At 34.7% G+C, this 19,121-nt stretch overlaps 4 protein-coding genes across 5 annotated transcripts in view; 1 reads left to right on the top strand and 3 right to left on the bottom strand.

Moving 5' to 3' along the window:
• LOC107027016 (50S ribosomal protein L24) overlaps window positions 1-708 on the top strand; it is a 5,361-nt gene extending 4,653 nt beyond the window's left edge. For both annotated transcript variants that reach the window (XM_015228170.2, XM_015228171.2), the window contains exon 6: window positions 296-708. In XM_015228170.2, the coding sequence (XP_015083656.1) occupies window positions 296-378 (83 nt within the window). In that variant the 3' untranslated portion in view covers window positions 379-708. The remainder of the gene's footprint in view (window positions 1-295) is intronic.
• A 398-nt stretch (window positions 709-1,106) lies between these two features.
• LOC107028742 (replication protein A 70 kDa DNA-binding subunit A-like) lies at window positions 1,107-5,344 on the bottom strand. The gene is made up of 2 exons (XM_015229923.2): window positions 4,909-5,344; window positions 1,107-3,954 (listed from the first exon to the last, which is right to left on the bottom strand). The coding sequence occupies exons 1-2, from the start codon at window positions 5,193-5,195 to the stop codon at window positions 1,536-1,538; spliced, it is 2,706 nt and encodes a 901-aa protein (XP_015085409.1). The 5' UTR covers window positions 5,196-5,344; the 3' UTR covers window positions 1,107-1,535.
• Window positions 5,345-9,044: 3,700 nt separating this feature from the next.
• On the bottom strand, window positions 9,045-10,491 carry LOC107029059 (peroxidase 27-like). Its single transcript, XM_015230357.2, has 4 exons — window positions 10,267-10,491; window positions 9,937-10,125; window positions 9,693-9,858; window positions 9,045-9,613 (listed from the first exon to the last, which is right to left on the bottom strand). Exons 1-4 carry the CDS (start codon window positions 10,471-10,473, stop codon window positions 9,207-9,209), a joined length of 969 nt encoding a protein of 322 aa, XP_015085843.1. The 5' UTR covers window positions 10,474-10,491; the 3' UTR covers window positions 9,045-9,206.
• Window positions 10,492-13,229: 2,738 nt separating this feature from the next.
• LOC107029057 (RNA-dependent RNA polymerase 6-like) lies at window positions 13,230-19,056 on the bottom strand. The gene is given in 4 exon segments (XM_027919178.1): window positions 13,230-14,496; window positions 14,946-16,122; window positions 16,124-17,717; window positions 18,587-19,056. Coding segments are annotated over 3 exon segments (3,594 nt in total). The 5' UTR covers window positions 17,656-17,717; window positions 18,587-19,056; the 3' UTR covers window positions 13,230-13,611.
• Between the last annotated feature and the right edge of the window lie 65 nt (window positions 19,057-19,121).

The raw sequence follows: 19,121 nt of genomic DNA, 5'->3' as shown, positions 1-19,121 counted from the left end.
GGGGAAGCTGGTAATGTGGTGGTGTTGGGTTGCACAACTTTGAAGAAAAATGTGTGCTTAGTGATGCTGGTTAGGTGCTGAGGTATGCCACTTGCGTATTCTTTTGATGGTAGTTGTTGCTTAGCCAAATGGTGCTTGTTTGACATTGTTGTTTACCACATTCCTTCTATTAAACTTGAAAGGGAAATTCTTGTAGTTTGTTCAACCAATTAAGATGTTTTGAGTCTACTTTTTTAATGTGTTTGGCGGAGTCTGATCTTTTCACTCTTGTGTATGTTTTGGTTTCCTTGTGCAGCTGGTCCTAAGGATACTCCAATGGAGGTTGTTATGGAGAGGACATATGATCCAAAAACAGGAAAAGGCATGCCAGATCTCTAAAGAAAATGTGGTGTACCTAATGCATCACTTTGTGAGAACACTCTTGTTACTTATTTCATTGAAGGAACTCACACTGTTTGGCTTTAGACCAGCGGAATTTGCTACCTCTCCTTTGTAACAGATAAATAGTGTTAACCGCGAAAATTATGGTATACTTGAACTGTTGAAGATCACGTGCCTAGTGGAACTATCAACCCTAAATCTAAATTAGGTTTCAATTGTTTCATGTTTGACGGTCATCATCATTGCAGATTTTTTCCATTTGGCACTTGCCCATGGCAAAATATTTTGTGAGAGCCTATTGCAACTGAAAGAATAAGTGCGTTAAAAGAAAGTGTCATGAATATTTCGCTATTTCATTTGGTATATTATTCTGAAAAAATTGCGTGGACATAGATTTCGTAATTTTTCAGGGTACTTGAAAGAGAAAAAACATTGTGCTCAAAAGACATAATTTGAGTAGAGTTCAAGTGTTAAAAAAAAAAAAAGACAAGGGGAGGGAGGGGGATCATCATGGTCTCAAGACAGATTTGATTAGAGTTCAAGTGATAAAACTTCAAGTCTAGGGATCTAACGAAATATTATACTGTAACGGAAGTTAGCTTCCAAAAATTGATCCAAACTAAAACCAAAGACATTTACAGTAAATTCTTTTTCTTCGATTTGCTCGACACTTAATTAACGTACCCAAGCCTAAAACAGAACAACTTATTTGAACAAAGAGGGAATATTACGTATTCAAGACGTGCATAGTGAATAAATAAAGATGACATGTGACATGAAAAAGATATGACAACATAAACATGTCAGTCTGAACTGTAACACACGAGTTTTTATCTTAAAGGGTCGAAACCACAAAGAAAGATTACCTAAAAGAACTCAAAAAGAAGAGTCAAAAAGAGATGATAATGCAAGACCACAATTTACAAAGAAAGAGCAACGAAACGTCACTCCTCAAAACAAGGACGACAAGACTTGTAGTGCACTCTCGTCCAGGAACAGTGATGCATAATTTAAGCCCCAAGCGACCACTGTACAGAAAGGCAAAACGCAAGCCCCTCAAGAAGCTTTCTCAAAAGCAGAACATGAGCCATGATGAGCCACTAAGAGAAGACATCTAAACCTGTACAGGACAACTTTATGTGCTCAAAGGTTCATCAAAAACCACCAACGTGTTGCCTTGGAGAATTCCCATATCTTCCTGATGTCATGTTATTGGCAGCAGGTGCATTGCTTACACCTGGGCAATCTCTTGCCCAATGTCCATACTGATGGCATTTATAACACTCACCACCACCAGCACCACTGCTCATCCCTGAAGTTGCCCTATTGCCAAAACCACTTCCATATGCCTGGCTCTGACCACTCATCATGCTTGGACAGTTTGAAGCACTATGACCTGTTCCACCACAACTATTACAGCTCATATACATGCCTGTAGAAGAGCCAGTCGGAGCATTTTGCGTTCCACTAGGCTGATTTCCATATTGGCCTTGCCGATTTCCCTGCAGTCCACTTTCTCTGGTAATACTGCCTGCAGTAGAGCCAGAAGGAGCAAACTGTGAGCCAATAAGCTGATTCCCATATGGACCTTGCCGATTTCCCTGCAGTCCACTATCTCTGCTGATACCGCTATGGCTGCCACCATAACTTGCAACAGGGTTCATTGGTTCTTTCAGTTTATTCCCAAATCCAGCATTATTTAACCCTGAATTTGGAGTTGCATCACCTGTCTTAGGAGTTAAAGTGCTGGATTCCTGCCCATTAATCTTGTTTATCAGGTCGAACAGAAACCTGGTCTCTGGTTGGAAGTTAAGCATCTCAGCTTTGACCACTGTTGACTTAACACGCTGCTCATCACTATACATCTCTTCTTTCACTTTCAATTTAAATATAAACTGGTTGAATAACACATTACGCATGATTTCTGCAAACCTATCATCATCCTGCTCCTCATATTTTAAGAAATACAATTCTTTTGCAGATACACCCATTATCTGGTCACCACATTCTTGAAATGCAGTAACCCATGTTAAGCCAGTATGGTCCTGAATCTGGAACTGAAGTATATACCTGTATTCACATTCATCAACAGTCTGATCACACCTGTCACACCGCCATTTCCCATCCCCATTATTTGTCACTTTTTTGCTGCACTGTCTATCTCCTACCATGAGGGGACATGCAGTATAGCAAAAATTGTCAACCTTTATAAATGTAACAGTGGCACTTATAGTGATCCAATCTGGTTTCTCAGAAGTGCCCAACTTCTCATCTTTGATTTGAGATATAGTCTTCCGCACATCTGTCCGACCAACACTGCTCACTTCTCGTGACAATGACATAGATGGCATGTTCTTTCCCTCCCTTTCAAACCATGCCTTTGTTTTCAGAGCTTCAGGAAAATCTGGTTCTATAAACAACTTGCTTGTAGATATAGTACCTATAGATTTTCCATTAAAATCATTTACTCTACCAGCTTTAACTGCCAAGACAGGGAAAGACCCAGAATCACACAAACTCTGAAGTGTTTGACCTTCTGCATTGCAAAAATTTCCCCACAAAGTTACTTCAACACTTCTACCAGACATGTCCTTCAGCTGGAGGACTCTCTTCTGAGTTTCTGTACCATTTTTCCTCATTATTGAACTAGATGGACTTATTGAAGATACCACACCAATCACATCTATCACATTGTTGTTCTCCATGGCTTCAATGTCACTGATTGGCCGAAAATGAAATTGCTGCTGAGGAATAGCCCTGTCATCCTCAAAACAAGGTTGAACTACAGACGTGCTCTCGAGCATAATTTCATGGTCATTTGGAAGGTGATTGTAATTTTTTTGAGCTGGTTTCAAGCTTCCTTTTGAAATTTGATACACTCTACCTGGCTCAATCTGGTCATAAAATTGGTCAGCTACAGAGTTAAAACAAGTCACCCTTATTTCTCCTCCATCAGAATCAAGAAGATCAAAAGAGAATACTTTTCCATCACCCCTTTGATTGTTGTAGTGTCTGAGTTCAGTCTTTGCGGTTACCCTGGCCTTGATAGTCCACCGACCCTGATATGGATTGAGAGCAGCAATTGGAATAATCCTTGGAGGTGCTTCATTCTTGGCTATAGGTCCTCTGTTCGAGTACATTGGTGATGGCTGCTGATAAGAAGACTGAGGAGGCTGTTGATAAGAAGGCTGAGGTGGACGCACATAATTCATTGGAGCCCGTGAAATTGCAGGACCAGATTCTGCTCTAGGGTAAAGAGGTGCACCTGAACTATATCGTCCAGAGTCAGTATTCCCAACAGAGGTAGTATTGTAAACACTGCTACGGTTCATCTCTGGAGATTGCATTCCTCCTGACATATTTGGTCTTGGAGTTGAGCCTGAAGTAGCAGAAAGAGAAGCAAATGATTGGGGGTTTACACTTACACCACCTAATTGATTGGTGGAAGGCTGCAGTGGGGCAGCTGGTCGTGGCACCGAAGGAGCACTACCATCAGCTCTGACATAATGCTTTGGGTCTCCAATTTGATCACACGTGTCAACTAAAATATCTAATTCGATAATAATGATGATCCTGTTTGAAGAATTAGACAATGAATATCGATAAACAAATTTTTAAACTGAAAGTATAAATCATAAACATTTACAAAACATGAAATACATAAAACACATATATGTAGGTTCTTCATTGGAAATTATAGCTGGAATTACTGACATGGTAAGCTGTTTGCTAATTATCTTTTCAAAATATCAGTCTTGGGGAAGCTCATCATTCAAAAGTGTCAAGACACTCACCTTAAAGGAAGAAACTTAACAATTAGGGTCCAGCCATATACATATAAGTTGTGCTACCAATCAGAGACTCTTTGCAGTTCATGAAACCAAAATGATAATCTAGAAACATACAAATTAGCAATCCTAATTGAAGGAGCACTAAACTGCTAATTTAGATAAACGCCTATCTAATAACACACACAGTTGCAATCGTGCCAGCAAAAGCACAAGTTTGCTAATTCGGAAAAAGCCAATCTACAAACCTAAAAATAAATGTAATACCAACTGCAGGAGCAAACCACTGGCATTTAAGAAACCCTGTAATAATAGGAAAAGGTTTTCATACATACAGAAACTTAAACACCAGTTGAGCACAAGATGTGAGGTATGAAATAATATTTGTAACATCCATGTTATCTTTGTGTTAATTCATCACCATCAACAATCCAGAAAAAGAAATCCAGAACTCCCCAGGTAATGGAGTTACACAATTTTTACAGACACAAAATAATTATACAGACATAACATTTGCTTTGAGCGTGCAAATAACAACAGCAACCAACAAATATAAAAAAGTATTAAACAATCGATTATTTCTCAAAAACACAAACACAAAACAGCACTGCAAAGCATTTCAATGAAAAAATTCACTCAAAGGTGCACACATGCAATCCGAGATTTCAATAATTATATCATCACTAGTCCACATAATACCAAAATTAAGAGTAATTGAAAGGGAATCAGGAATCATTACACTCGATTCTGGATGACATTACGAACGAACTCATTCATCTGAATAATAGTTCCTTTCCGAATCTGTTGAGACCGAATTAGATCGTTCTTCTGCGTAGCTAACATTCCTTGCTGAATATGCGTTCCGTCCGATAACAAAAGCCGGTATCGTTCATTATTGTTAGTCTGATTCTGAGTATTCACCAACCGAACATCTGTGATCTGTAGCACCGGTTTAAACTCCTCGGGATGACCTTCTCCGATCGATAGCATCTCTACTGCTCCTTCCGTCAAGTTAATCGGCGGCATTTTTCCGGCGAAATTACTACGGTTTTTTCCTCGAGAAAGTGAAAGTGAGAGTGGGGGAAAGTGAAATGGTGAAGAGGTTTTCTAAACCCTAAAAAGAGGAAGCGGGATAACACTGAGCGGGCGCGAAAACGAAACTAAAGTAAAAAATCTTTTTTTATTATTTTGTGATTTGTGTGAAAAGACAGATTTGGCTTTTTTGTTCAGTTTCTCGAGGATTCCAAGAGAAGTTTTGTGGATTTTTTGGTAGAAGGTACTAAAGAATGGAGTAATTGCGAAGAACCCCTCTAAAGTTTTTTGATATGAGTGATTTAGACCACTAAGTTTAAAAACGAAGCAATTGAACCACACAAATTAATTTTTAACTATGTCTTTTGACATTAAAAATAGTTTTTTTTTAATATTGTTGAATTCTAAAAAAAAACGTCAAATATACGTGTGTAAGTTAGATATTTTAGAAAAAATTAAGTAACTTTTTCTAAATTAAGTATGATTAAAAAATGATTTTAAGTGCACATGCTTTTGAGTTAGGTAACAAAAACAAGCTTAAAGTCATAGATTAGGATTTTTAATTGTGACCTATACTTGAAGTCGCTTCGGCCTTCTTGATCATATGATTGACTGATTGAGGAGTTTTCTCCTGAACCATTAGGTCAAAGGTTTAAAGCGGATAAACAGAAGAAAATCATGATATAAGTATTTTAAAATACATTTTGGAAAAAAAAATAAATTTTAGTAGCTTAGTTACCTAAACTCCTACCTTGTGGTAAGGATCGACTCCCAACATTGTAATCTCCTCCCACCTTCCTATTCCATCCAAACAAACTCTTAGGGATCGTTTGGTTGGGAACAAGTTATTTCGAAATAAATTACTAAGGAATAAGTCATTCCACCATATTCATGTATATGTGATAACTTAGCCTATCACTAAGGAAATGGTGAAATAAATAATTTCGAGACTACCTAATACCTTCAACCAAACACATGATAAAATAGTCTTGCAGTTTATCACTGAGATTACTATACCATATACCTCACACATTTTGACTCTTTACTAAGTTATAATAACTTACGATATATTAATTTTCTTAAAAAAACATAAAAAAGAGTTAAAGCGATGACTAAAAATAACAAAGATCAAAATAATAAATAACGACTAAGGAAACAAATATATTGGTGGAGATATTTTACATAGTACTGTGTATAAATAGGGATGACAACGAGACACAATAGGGTGAATTTAGGGCTATATATATATATATATATATATTATTACTCTTTTATATAAGCCAACAAGCGGTGACAACACTGCAATGGATAGTTGCACAAGGTAAGCTTTCTTGTTTTGTATATTAGTCTGCTTCTTCTGATATCTTATGTTAAACGATATCATCCAAATGTGAAATTTAAGAGGATTGTAATTTTAGATCAAACAGGCTCTTTTTCATTATTCATTACCATATTCTAGGTAATTATATTACAATCTCTCTTTATTTATATTTGTATTAGTATATATAGTATAAATGCATGTCTAATAAGATAGTTTCCTATGTTAAATTTGAACCGTTACACCATATTTTCAATAAATGAAAGGTTATAGATGCTTAGCCACGTCATAAAGATCGAAACTAAATTTACTTATAACTGAGAGATCGAACATTCTACTAACCTTATATTCTTTAGTTATTTTTTTCATCCTAACTTATTTTTCATATATAAAGATGGACACACACTTGGAGTATCACATTGCTTTTCGTTTGGTAGCCGTATGTACAACTTTACTGATAAAGGTGATATGGACCCAAACATGGACAAAAAATATATAGCCCAATTGAAGACAAAATGTAAGCCCAATGATGTGACCACCACAGTTGAAATGGACCCTGGAAGTTTCAAAACATTTGACACTAATTATTACACGGAAAAATTACATAAATTAATACATTTTAAAAAATAATTACTGATTTTAGCGATACTTTTTGTTTATTACCATTTATAGCAATAATATTTTTATTTCCCTTGATCCCTTTTAATTCATTTATAATACAAGTTTAATACATATTACAGATTTAACAAAACATTGCTATAAATGGTAAATATTTTTTTAATATAGTATATTTATGTAAGTTTCCCTTATTACACTTTGGTTAGCAAAAGAAGGGGCCTTTTTGTATCTGATGCAACACTTCTCACAAATAAACAAATAAAAGATTATGTTTTGGCACAATTAAGTACTAGTGGATCAACTTTTTTTGAGGATTTTGGGGTGTCAATGGTGAATATGGGAAAAATTGGAGTCCATACTCAAAAATCGGGCGAAATTAAAAAAAAATATGCTTTTATAAAATACGGAAAATGGCCTAAAATATCCTTAAAAGTATTGGAAATGGTACAAAATTACCCTCCATCCACCTATTGGCTCCAAAATACCCTTCCCACCCACCTATTGGGTCCAATATACCCTTGTCATCCACCTTTTGGTTCAAAATTGACCACTTATTTAACGGTTTTATATTTAAACTATTTAAATATTTTTTAAAATATATGCCGCTCAACTATTTGTTATATTTTAACTTATAAGTATAATTTACAAATCAATCCACTACCCACCCATTACTAATTAAATTCCTCTAAATTAATAAACCCGTCACATTATTAATGCAAGTTACTACCAATTGAGTGTTTTTTAAAAATTATACAAGTAAATTATCATACATTCAAGTGGCTAAATAAAAATCACCGATAAACTTAAAAGTCTGACTATATTCATCTTAATTATTCTTACGTCTCAATTATGTGATGTTACTTCATAGGTAACTTTTTTTCACAATAATATATTAAAGGTTTTAAAACAAATCATAAATATTTATAAAATTATATTTAAAAAAAGTGCATGAATTAATTCGAGATGTATTACTTTTTTACCTTTAATCATAAATTTCTAATTCAATTTTGAAAGAAAGTGTCCTCCTAAATAAGCGGCTCAACCTAAATTTAAATTAGGGCTTCGATTCGAACTCGAATAATTTTTGATGTCATTTTCAGGAACCTATAATTTCATCGCGTTTTAGTAGTGTTTATGACGATTTTGATATTATAATTGGATTATAAATTGGGTGAGGTTTAGTTAGTAATGAGTGGGTAGTGGGTTGATTTATAAATTATATTAATAAATTAAAACCAATAGTTGAACGCCAAGTATTTTTAAAAATATTTAAAGAGTTTAATTTTAAAACAATTAAAAAAGTGGTCAATTTTGAACCCAAATGTGGATGAGAAGGGTATTTTGGAGCCAATAGGTGGATGAAAAGGGCATTTTGGAGCCAAAAGATGGATGAAGGGTAATTTTGTACCATTTTCAATACTTCAAGGGTATTTTAGGTCTTTTTCTGTATAACTAAGAGGAATAATTTTGTGAAGTTATTTCTCTATCAAAAAGATTTTAGTCATTTTTTCGTATCGTTTTCTTTTTCTGTTGTTGTTCTAATCAATACGCGAAGAATGTATCTTAGTGGTGGCAAATGCACCTTTATTGTAATTTAGTTTGTTAAGCATGCGACTAATAAAAATGTTATAGCTTCAATTCTACTAACATGCAAAGTTAAAATTGTCATTTTGTACTTCATTTAAGCAGAATAGATCGAGATCCCATGACTTTGACGAGTTTCTTCATATGTACTGCTTACAAAATTGAGCTATATATCTAGCTAACAATAGAACGATCACAAAGACGGCTAAAAAGTGATTATTTATGAATTTACCCCATGCTAGCTCCGCGCTCTTTTTAACCTTTTATGAAATTAAAAACAAAAAGACAGTCTGATGTACTAAAAATAACAAAAACAAAATGAGAGTGTGTGCTAGCAAAACCAAGACAATATTTTTTTTTTATTTTGTTACATGCTTAAGAATCAAATAAAAACTTACAAGTTACACTATACAATCAGGACTTGGAAAAAAGATTATTCAATTGAACATAAACAATAAGAAAAATGACTAAAATCAAAGTTTCTCTTAATTTCTGAAGGCACAATGTTTTCGAATTTCCCCTGCATTCCCAGTAAGGACTCCGATTTGTCCCATTTTCACCATTGATTCACCAAAATCCTTGAAGAAAGTTGATCCATGACGATTTAATTGTGATAACACATATTCTTTTGTTTGAGCATTGCTAAGAAGAGCTGCATCAGACGCGAACAATCCTCTTCTTTTGGCAATCATAGCGTAATAATCAGTGTCGAAACTCTTGAAACTTCCAGGATCCATTTCAACAATTGTAGTCACATCTCCAGGTTTACATTTGATCTTCAAATGATTAATGTAGTTTTGATCCATGTTTGGATCCATATCACCTTTGCCAGTGAAATTATACAAACGACTCGAAAAGGAAAAACAATGTGACATCCCAATCGTGTGTCCTCCTATGAAAAAAAAAAGAGTAAGGTTGTCGTTCAAGGATAGTCAGTTGAACAAATATGCATATGAAAAAACGAAATTTACCTGATAGAACAACAAGGTCTTTAACATTTAGTCCCAATGCACCAAATGTAGTTTTGAGAGTAGTGAAGTTATCAAAAGGAGTTGGCAGGTTTTTTGAGGCCTCTGAAAGAATTGAGACTCTTCCATCTCTTCTACCTAAGGGGACTGACCATGTTGGTCCATTTATCTGTAATATAATGACATATGATATTTTATTTTAATCGGATTAAAAAAAGAAAATATAAAGTATAGAGTAATTAGTTACCAGTGAAACAGCGTCACGAGCAGCTAAGGCTAGAATATCAGAGCAAGATACAATGCCAGGACACTCTTTCTCTAAAGCAGATTTAGCAACATCTATCACTTGAAATCCTCTTAGGCTTTGATTTGGAATTGCATCTTTCTCTGCTTTATTTCCTTTTGTTGAATTTAGTAGTACTGAACCATCACATCCCTATAGAAAAAAGTAAAAATAAAATAAATATATTGACGAGATATGGACTCCATCGGTCTCAATTTATATGACATTTTTCGTTTATAAAGAGTCAATCTGACTAATCTTCGAGACTGGTGTATTAAATAGTGGTGTGCTTACCCTAACAAAACAATCATGGAAGTGCATTCTTAACAAAGGGGCAGCCAAAGTAGGAGCAATAGAAATGTAGTGTTTTGTTGTTTCTTTGACAATTGCTTCCACATTTGGACATGTTTTCTTGTAGAATCCTACTTCTACACCTTCACAATTATTAGTAACCAAAAAGAGTTGAAGAATGAGAAATGAAAGAAATGTTAATGTTGCCATTATATTAATTTTTGTGGAGAAAATTAAAATCTTGAAGTGATTGATGATTGGAACACACAAATACATGCTGTTTAAATAGGAAACAAATTATGATATCAATCCTTTGATTTATTAAAATGATAAGAGTTGGTAACGGAGAGTTGATTTTAAATATTTAGTAGCTAACACTTAACACCTTCTAAGCTAAGAATTTTTTTTAATGTTAGTTCTTTTTGCTAATATTTGATGGTGAAAATATTAGTTTAGGAGATTTATGAATTTTTTAAATCAACGGAAGTGAATTTATAATAATTATGATGAATTTTCTTTTTTTACTGTCTAGATATCCTTTAGAAAATGCATTAGGGACTAACAGGCTAATTAATTAGCTCAATAAGTATTTTTTTTTAAAATATATAGAAAATGGATTCACCAGATAAGAAATACAAAGAAAACAAAAAAAAGAAAAAGTCAACTAAGAACTTTGATTAATAAATAATCATGCTACTATTATGTGGTTGATTTGTTAATTAAATTGTTCTAACAGAAGATTTGGTAAATTGGTCTAGCTAGCAAGGAGGTAATTTATTTATGTATTAATTTTTGTTTAAGTTATATATACTCGTTAGTCGTTGGATTTTAGTGTCTTTGATTATTTTGATGTATAAGATAGATTAAGGCTGAGGAAGTTTTTTTTTTAGTTTTTTTTTTTCACATAACCAATGTAGTTATTTGAATAATTACTATGATTTGGATAATTTTATATATTACACGATCTGTCGATCATATATGATCTTTAATAAAATATTTCTCCCATTTTTATTTATACTCTTCAACTGCGATTTCGCACTTCAAAACTTGACAGACTCCCTCAGTTTTTTTTTTAAAGAAAAGGTCTGTTGGTATTTTTAAGATTTTATTTTATAATTTTCACGTATTTATGCGCGGATATAAAAAACAACAAACATTCAGTGGTCGATTTCACATTTTTACTTATTTAATAGTGTTATGTCTACTTTGCTATTCTAACAACTAAAGACTAGTTTACGTACATACCAACTCTCAACTCTATAATGTACCTAAATACTTACTCATTTATTTACATAATATTCAATTTGTATTTCAATGTATTGTTGACTTAATCTATTATTAGTTAGTCATCATAATCTTGTCATTCCAGCTTTTTAACTCATGCGAGTTGTATTTCCTTATGACTACTATAATAGTAGACGTACAATTCATATACAACATAACCTATCGATGCATGCATGATTCTGACACGCTCAAAACTAGAAATTTGAAGCTCGAATACCATTTTGAAACATTAAGATTTTAAATTTTCCTATAATAAGCTCGACTGGGAAGGATTTTTCGAAATCATATGAGAAAAGTACAACTCATATATTGAGATTCTAATGTAATGAAAATTTGGAATATTATAAATATCTAACCATATCCTGATTAAGTATTGAAGAGTGTATAAAAGCAATGATATACAGGTATATGATTAGTATATCTTAGTTTGCAGGAGAAAAATAAGGGAGTGGGTTGTAGATTCCACCTAATGCATTTGACATCAATTAACTTAGAAATATATTTTGTCCCTCTACTAAATTAAGTTTTTTTTTATAATTTTCACATATATATATATATATATTTAATTTTCTTATTCTTATTTCAAAATTTTGACCTTTCAAATTTCTTACACAAATTTTTAAAAAATACAAATGAGTATTATTCATTAAAGAAAAGAAATTAAAGTAGATTCATGTATCTTTTAAAGTTTCATCTCCATCTTTTTTATATTTATTTTAATAGTATTTGACCTTTCAATTTTTCATGTGTTTTTTCAAATTTCCGTAATTTTGTTCTATAAATTTAACTTTTTCAAGAAATTTTTTTTATTTAATATTCCTATAATTCTTGTGTAGGAACTCTAAAATTTATTTCACTCATTAAATTTTTTTTCTTTCATCTTCCAATTCCAATAGTAACTTCTTTGTACAATCTTCATTCATATTTTACTATATAAAATTTCTTTGTTATTATTGGTTGTACATAGTTTAATCTTCTCAATGATACTTATTCTCATCAATCTTTTCAAATTCGTTAAATACTCTATAAAGTGTATCATAAGGTGGGTTTGTCCAATTATATTATTTGCCTTTTTTGGTTAGATTTCTCCTCCAAAAAGAGTCTACTTCAAGTAAATCTATTCCAATATAATTGATTTAGCTACAAATATTGACTAACACTTTTTGTATTATTGCTAAACTAGCAGCATATTCACTTTTTTATATCTATTTATAAAAAAATTTTGTTGCAATAAAACTCAAATTCAAATATAAGTTGATCTGTGAATGCCTTTGCATATTTGAACTTTAAAATGTGGACATGGCCTATGTTTGGAGCACACAGATTCATAATTAACTGTGTGTTCGTATAATTTAAATGGTATGAAATACACGTGCGTTGCACGTGTTCGAGAACTAGTTAACTTAGAAAAAAATAATCAGCACTAGTAGAAATAGAAACAGAAAGGATGGATATGACATGAAAGTAAAATGAGAAGGATGATAGATATATAATTTTACTTTACGCATGTAGCAGTAATAATGGGCGGGTTAAAAATAGAAAAAGTATGAAATGTGGGGCGGAGCGGGTTGAGAATTTTGTGGGTTGGACTACATCCGCCCCGTCCGGCACCGCTCCATTAGCATCCCTGTATAAGACATCTTTAATAGCATAAGAATATGTTTATAACTAACAACATGCAATAATAAACATTCGTCTTCATAACTTAATAGCAAAAATCTATAATCCATAGTACCAATAAGTTGTGTAGAAATGAGACATGATTAACAAATACTCCTCTGTCCCTATTTAGTTGTCCACTTTATAAAAGACACACATATTAAGATAACAATAATTAACATAGTGAAGTTACAATCTTACCCTTATTAAATATGGTTTCAAAAAGGATAGAATTAAAACTATGAAATTTTCAAGAAGTTTCTTGATTTGTCAAAATGGACAAGTAAATAGGGACATTTAAAAGATGAAATATGGACAAGTAAATAGGGACAGAGGGAGTATGTGATTTCTTTGTCACAAATGTGATCTTCACAAAACCAAGTATTGATAATGGCAGAGTGGCCTTCAGCCAAATGGTTGTGATATCTTGTCAACAAGATACCTTTCAAGAGAATGGATACGAGAGGTAGAGTTGGATTGTTGCATTCCCCTTTGTCTAATCTTAATTCGAGCAAGGTAATCTGCTGCAATCCATGCAAAACTTAACATAACAGTATTTGAGACGTCGTCCGTCTTTTGCAACTCCAGTACTGTTCTATTCACCCAATGAGGATGGTAGGTAACCCGATACCATGCAGACGCCTTTCTTTCATACATATCGTTCTTCTCATCAATGGAAAGTTGATCAAAATCAGGCTCCATATGCTCGAAAGCATGTCTGAACTCTTTCCTCAGCGCATCATATGCCTGCTTCAGCCTCGCTTTTAATTCCCCTTGCTTCTTTGAATTGGACTTTGCCATGGACCATATATGTCCAGTAATTACCTCTTCCTCCCCGTTAACTCTGTATTGTCCTAAAAGTCCATTCAACTGACTATCATAAGAACATTTGCGATTCCATGCTTCAGCTAAGAAATCTTCGTATCCTGGGATCTCAAGATTAGTATCATATGGGATGTCTTCAGGGACAAACTCAAGTCCAGCAAATTCTCCCTGAGATTCAGCTTTAACTTGCCGATATAATTTACCCAAAATTTTCTCAGAGGTGTATGACTGAAATTCCTCTTTCCCCATGAAGTCAGGATACATTTTTGGTCTGAGGTTATATGGCATGGTGACAAGTTTTCCAGTTTTGGGGAAATCTACAGCTATAGCAGCAAGCTCTGCCAATTTAAGACACTTCTCATCCAAAGCTCCAAGTTCACTGAGGTCAGCATGAACCACATGCGCGTTGCAGATTTCTCCTAGGCTCTCTTGAACCATGTTCTTTGAGAAAAAATGTATAATGTCCTGTAAATAAAGAAAAAGATAGTTAAAATACAAAAGAACGCTAGGCAACCAGTTGAATGATCCTACAGATAACAAGAGCAAAATCTGTTGTATATACCCAGACACCACATATGGTCACAAATATTTTGAGCCATGAAGACTCTCTCCCTCTTCTATTACAAAACAAAGGCAACTATAAAATCAGAGAAGCACTAACTTGGGGTGCATAATACAAGAAAAGTGAGCAACAAGTATCTTACTAAAACGACAGAACTCAAGACAGTTGTTAAAAGATAAATATAAGCTAAACAGCAAGTAATGGTAGCGTTTCAAGGCGGCCTATAATTATCTCATACTGTATCCAAGTGAACATAGGCTGTAACAAATTTATACAGATCTGGAAAAGCTAACCAAATATAGGAAGATACGAATCAAACATGCAGGAAATATCATAATAGTTGAGTAGTTACCGCATGTTCAATTTGACGACCCAACTGTTTAGCTTCTGCAGGAGCATAGTCCATTGGCATCCAGCTTTTCTTACTGGGTGGGATGAGATTTTTATCCCAAGCCACAAAGTAGAGGTCACCGTCAAGGTCACTCCCTGATGCTTCATCTGGATGTGGCCTATCCCCCTTCTGAGGAAAGACCAGACAATCATAGAGATGGTGTAAACCAGGAACATCTACAGCCTCAAGAATCCTCACATCCCCTGGATGAAGACACGGGTTCTTTGCAATTATAACAAGGCCCTTTATTACTTGAAGATTTTTCTTGATATCAGAAAAATTTGGACCATGCTTAACAAAGCAACTCTCCAAAGAAGGGCTTGACACTTGAATAAAGCATTGGCCTTGCTCAAGTTCACCTAATTCATCCAAACAGCCCACCAACCACCTTCCGGAAGGAACAAATATCCTTGCCTTATTCCTGAGGTCGCCAAGTTGAGCAGCTCTAATGCTAGACAACATCCCTCTTAAATGAGGCTCACTTTGAGGTTTAAACCCCGCACTCAACATTATAGCTGCAGTATTTCCTGCCTCAGCACATGAACCTGTAATAATATCAAAAGCCACATCCAAATCCACAAGTATTTTATCCAACCTTGATAACATTTCATTCTGCATTTCCCAAAATATTTTATCTTTAACCTTCAAAGATGAGAGCAGGGTTATTATTTGCCGGTTCAAAAAACCAGGTTGTAATCTCGTCCAAGAGCAGATTTCAAGGATAGTGTGATTTGAGTCAAATTTCTTCATACTTGGTCTCACAGAAAGGCGGATACCATCATTCTTTGCTGGCCAACATGCGACAACACCTTTACAACCAGCATACCTTATCTGATAAGCACAAGGAGGATTGACACTTAATTGCAACTTCTCTGCAACTTGTATAGCAAGATCTGCTGATATCATGCCGATTCCATCAGAGAAAATATACCCATTTCTTTCTATATCTGGAAGCTTGGAGTTAACCTCACTCAGAAGGATTTCCACTGTTGCATAGGTTGATGAAAAGCACTGCCCCATCCTAGCAGCATATTTTGCAACATTCTTGTTACTGAACCTCCCCATCCAGTTTATGATGCTGGGCACACTAATTATCGGGTTTTCTGCAAAAAACCAGGCAGAACGATCCCTCAGCTGAGAATGCCAGAAAAGTGTACCTGCGACCACACAGGTAAAATCCTTGACTCAGCATAGTATTCACCCTTTGAAAGATGGCAGTTTTCTGGGGATTAGCTTTTGACGTAATTTCTCTCACGATGGTGGAAGCATAGTACGTCATCACATTCCTATTCAAGTTCCGCATGCCCTCGTCCATGAAAGTAACTCGCAAAAATCGATCTGCGTCATGTTTATAGTTCCTGAGGACTCTATTCGACAGCTCCACGGTCGGTGGAAGACAATATGCTTTGGTTGGGGTGATCACCAACCTCCTAACCTCTACAACATCATCAGACTCTTCAGTACTCTTGAGAAGGTTAAGTTTATTCCACAGCCATGTCTGGATGTGTTCTAACTTCTTAACAGCGTCATTGACGGGCCTTTTGAAGGAAAATATGTGCTTCAGTGCAGCTACATTAATCCCCTCTTGATGCTTATTAAGCAAAGTAAAGAAATCATTGGTCATCTGATGCTGATTAATGATGCCTTTGTGCAAAACCGCATTTACCAGAAACAATACCTTAAAGCTTATACCATCATGGTATTGGATGCAGAAGAAAGGTTCTGGCATGGGCACACCAAAATTAGGCTCATTTCTCACCCGGAGCCTTTGGTTACACGGTTCTACCACGGGCACCCTACTATCACGAAAATATTTCTTTGCCTTCGCAAAGTTAAGACCATTGCGAGGCCGAATCGAGATACGGTAGGTATTAAACCGACCAATGGCTCCGCTACATGTAATGTCTGTAGTTCGGATCCATTGATCATCATCGTCTAATAAGTCAAATGCTACTGATTCTTCAACATCATCATCTGCAGTTCTATAGAAAACCAATGGAGATGAAGCCAGCTGCAATAATATTACAAAAGATGCAAAGTCTTTACATTCCTTTATCTCATTGATTTCCCTAGTCAAAAACTGAATCTTGAAATTGCATTTTATAACAGCCTGTCTTGCTTCATTCTTGAAAGAGAAAACAGTATTCTTTGTGAAAAGTATTTTGCATGTCCCGTCGAATCGGTCCACGAGAAAGTTCACACCAGTAGGAGGTCCGCTCCAACCAACCACAAAGTCATCATTGCTAACCAGTCCTCCAATTTCTACATTAACATCTGAAAACTTTAAGGGCATTTCATCTGTTCTCTTCTTATCCAAACAATGGGGATTCCCAGGACCCAAACTAACCTTCAAAGGCTTCCCTCCTAATATTAGTTCATTACGCCCAGCAGCAGCAAGAGCATAATTTGCAGACCCTGAAGATGCAAAATGAACGAATGCATGAGGTTCCACTCTTATGTAATCGTTCATTCTTTGCATGCTCTCTTCATCAATGTGATAAGTTGGGTATGATTTAGGAGGGGTCGATGAAGTCTTTAATCTACACCTCAACACTTGTCCAACTTGTTCTTCCAGGTATTCCGAAAGCATTTTCGCATTGACATCATTGTCGAATCCACCAACACTAATTTGAGTCACTACGATATTCATATCAGAATCCTCTGATCCCATCTTTTCTCTAAGGATTCACAAGTACTTCTGCACTGGCTTATTCACACAACCTCCAAATTCACCTGTTACATGACCCAATATTTGTGAATAAAATGAAACAGCAAAACAAATCTTCTAGAATGGGCAATGTGTGAGGCAACAAGTATTCAACTATTTACAGAACAAGTTATTATGAGAGCCAACAGAGAATAACAAAAGCAACCTCAACTTGAATTCACTTTTAACATCGATCCATCCAGCCATAAAAACAAAAAAATCTCAAAGATTTGAGACGCTTACCAGCATTTCAGAAAACAAAAATTAAATTAAATGTATAAGTTACCCACGTTACACACTTTTTTAAGAAAGCCATAAAGTGCTTTCAACAATTTCAGCACACTAGTCCTATTTCACCTCTAAACTCAGAAACACATGACCTCAGAGGCAGAAGAACTTACATGAAAGAAATGAGGGAGAAGTTTGCAAAATTAGGTTTGGATCTAACTCACACCGTCGCGCCGCCTTATAAGTGGACCATCCATAAAAGAAATGAGGAAGAAGTTTGCAAAATTAGGTTTGGGACTAACTTACACCGTCGCGTCGCCTTATAAGTGGACCATCCATCTCATTAACCACCGATGTGTGATATTTTTCATTCTTTTACCAAAGTTTTACTTTTTACTTCCAAAAATAGTTTAAATCAGTTCCATTTCTCTGATTCACCAACTTTTAAATAAACCCCCCCCCCCCCCAACATGTATATTCAGAACAAACTGCATTATTAGCTATATATCAAGATCGAACAGGAACACAGTTGTTAAGAATGAAGAAAATCCACAAAGATTACTTAAGCATAAACACAAAAACTTCAAGGTGAGTATCAAAAAACCATCGTGAAACACCACATTTTCTGAATAATTTTTGAAGTTCTAGAAAAGCAAAAAAGACTTACCAAAGAATCCTAGCTTCTGCTTTGCTTGTTTTGGGTGAAATTTTTGAGAGCTTTTCCACAGTCGCACAAAATAACAGAGAGCAAGAGCAGTGAGTATCGATATGAATAGTCAATTTTGGCAAAAGGAAGCAAAAAGGCTATGATCATACCTGTTTCAATATCATAATGATTCATGCTCTGAATCAAAAGGTTAAAGATAGAAAGTTGGTGTGATGTTTGCATGGGCACTTTAAATGGAAATATTTTGTTATTGTTCTATAGTACGAGCCTCATGTAAAGATGTGCTTCTTTAGTATGAGATATCTTATCAAAGTTATTTTGGATTTTTTTAGGACAACAAAGTCATCCAACAACAAAGTCATCCAACTATTGCATTTTAACTCAAGAAATACCAAGCACATATTTAGTATATCATCTCACATTAAAATCTAATTCTTTTAATGATATCATACATATAACCATGATATGATCCTACTCATCTAACTAAGGAGAAGTAATAAATGAAAGAACTCAAAGAATAGTGCAGTCAGCAAAT

Source organism: Solanum pennellii, chromosome 8 (assembly GCF_001406875.1).
Source record: "Solanum pennellii chromosome 8, SPENNV200".
Lineage (NCBI taxonomy): Eukaryota > Viridiplantae > Streptophyta > Magnoliopsida > Solanales > Solanaceae > Solanum > Solanum pennellii.
This window is presented reverse-complemented; position numbering and strand designations above follow the sequence as displayed.

Bases quoted from the DNA above. Each gene is read 5' to 3' on its own strand.
- LOC107029059 (XM_015230357.2), bottom strand. From the start codon at position 10,473: ATGGCAACATTAACATTTCTTTCATTTCTCATTCTTCAACTCTTTTTG. The intron at 10,126-10,266 runs GTAAGCACACCA...TTTTTTCTATAG, and splicing joins TCCATGATTGTTTTGTTAGG to GGATGTGATGGTTCAGTACT. The intron at 9,859-9,936 runs GTAACTAATTAC...ATTATATTACAG, and splicing joins CTCGTGACGCTGTTTCACTG to ATAAATGGACCAACATGGTC.
- LOC107028742 (XM_015229923.2), bottom strand. From the start codon at position 5,195: ATGCCGCCGATTAACTTGACGGAAGGAGCAGTAGAGATGCTATCGATC. The intron at 3,955-4,908 runs GTAATGATTCCT...TTCTTCAAACAG, and splicing joins AATGTCATCCAGAATCGAGT to GATCATCATTATTATCGAAT.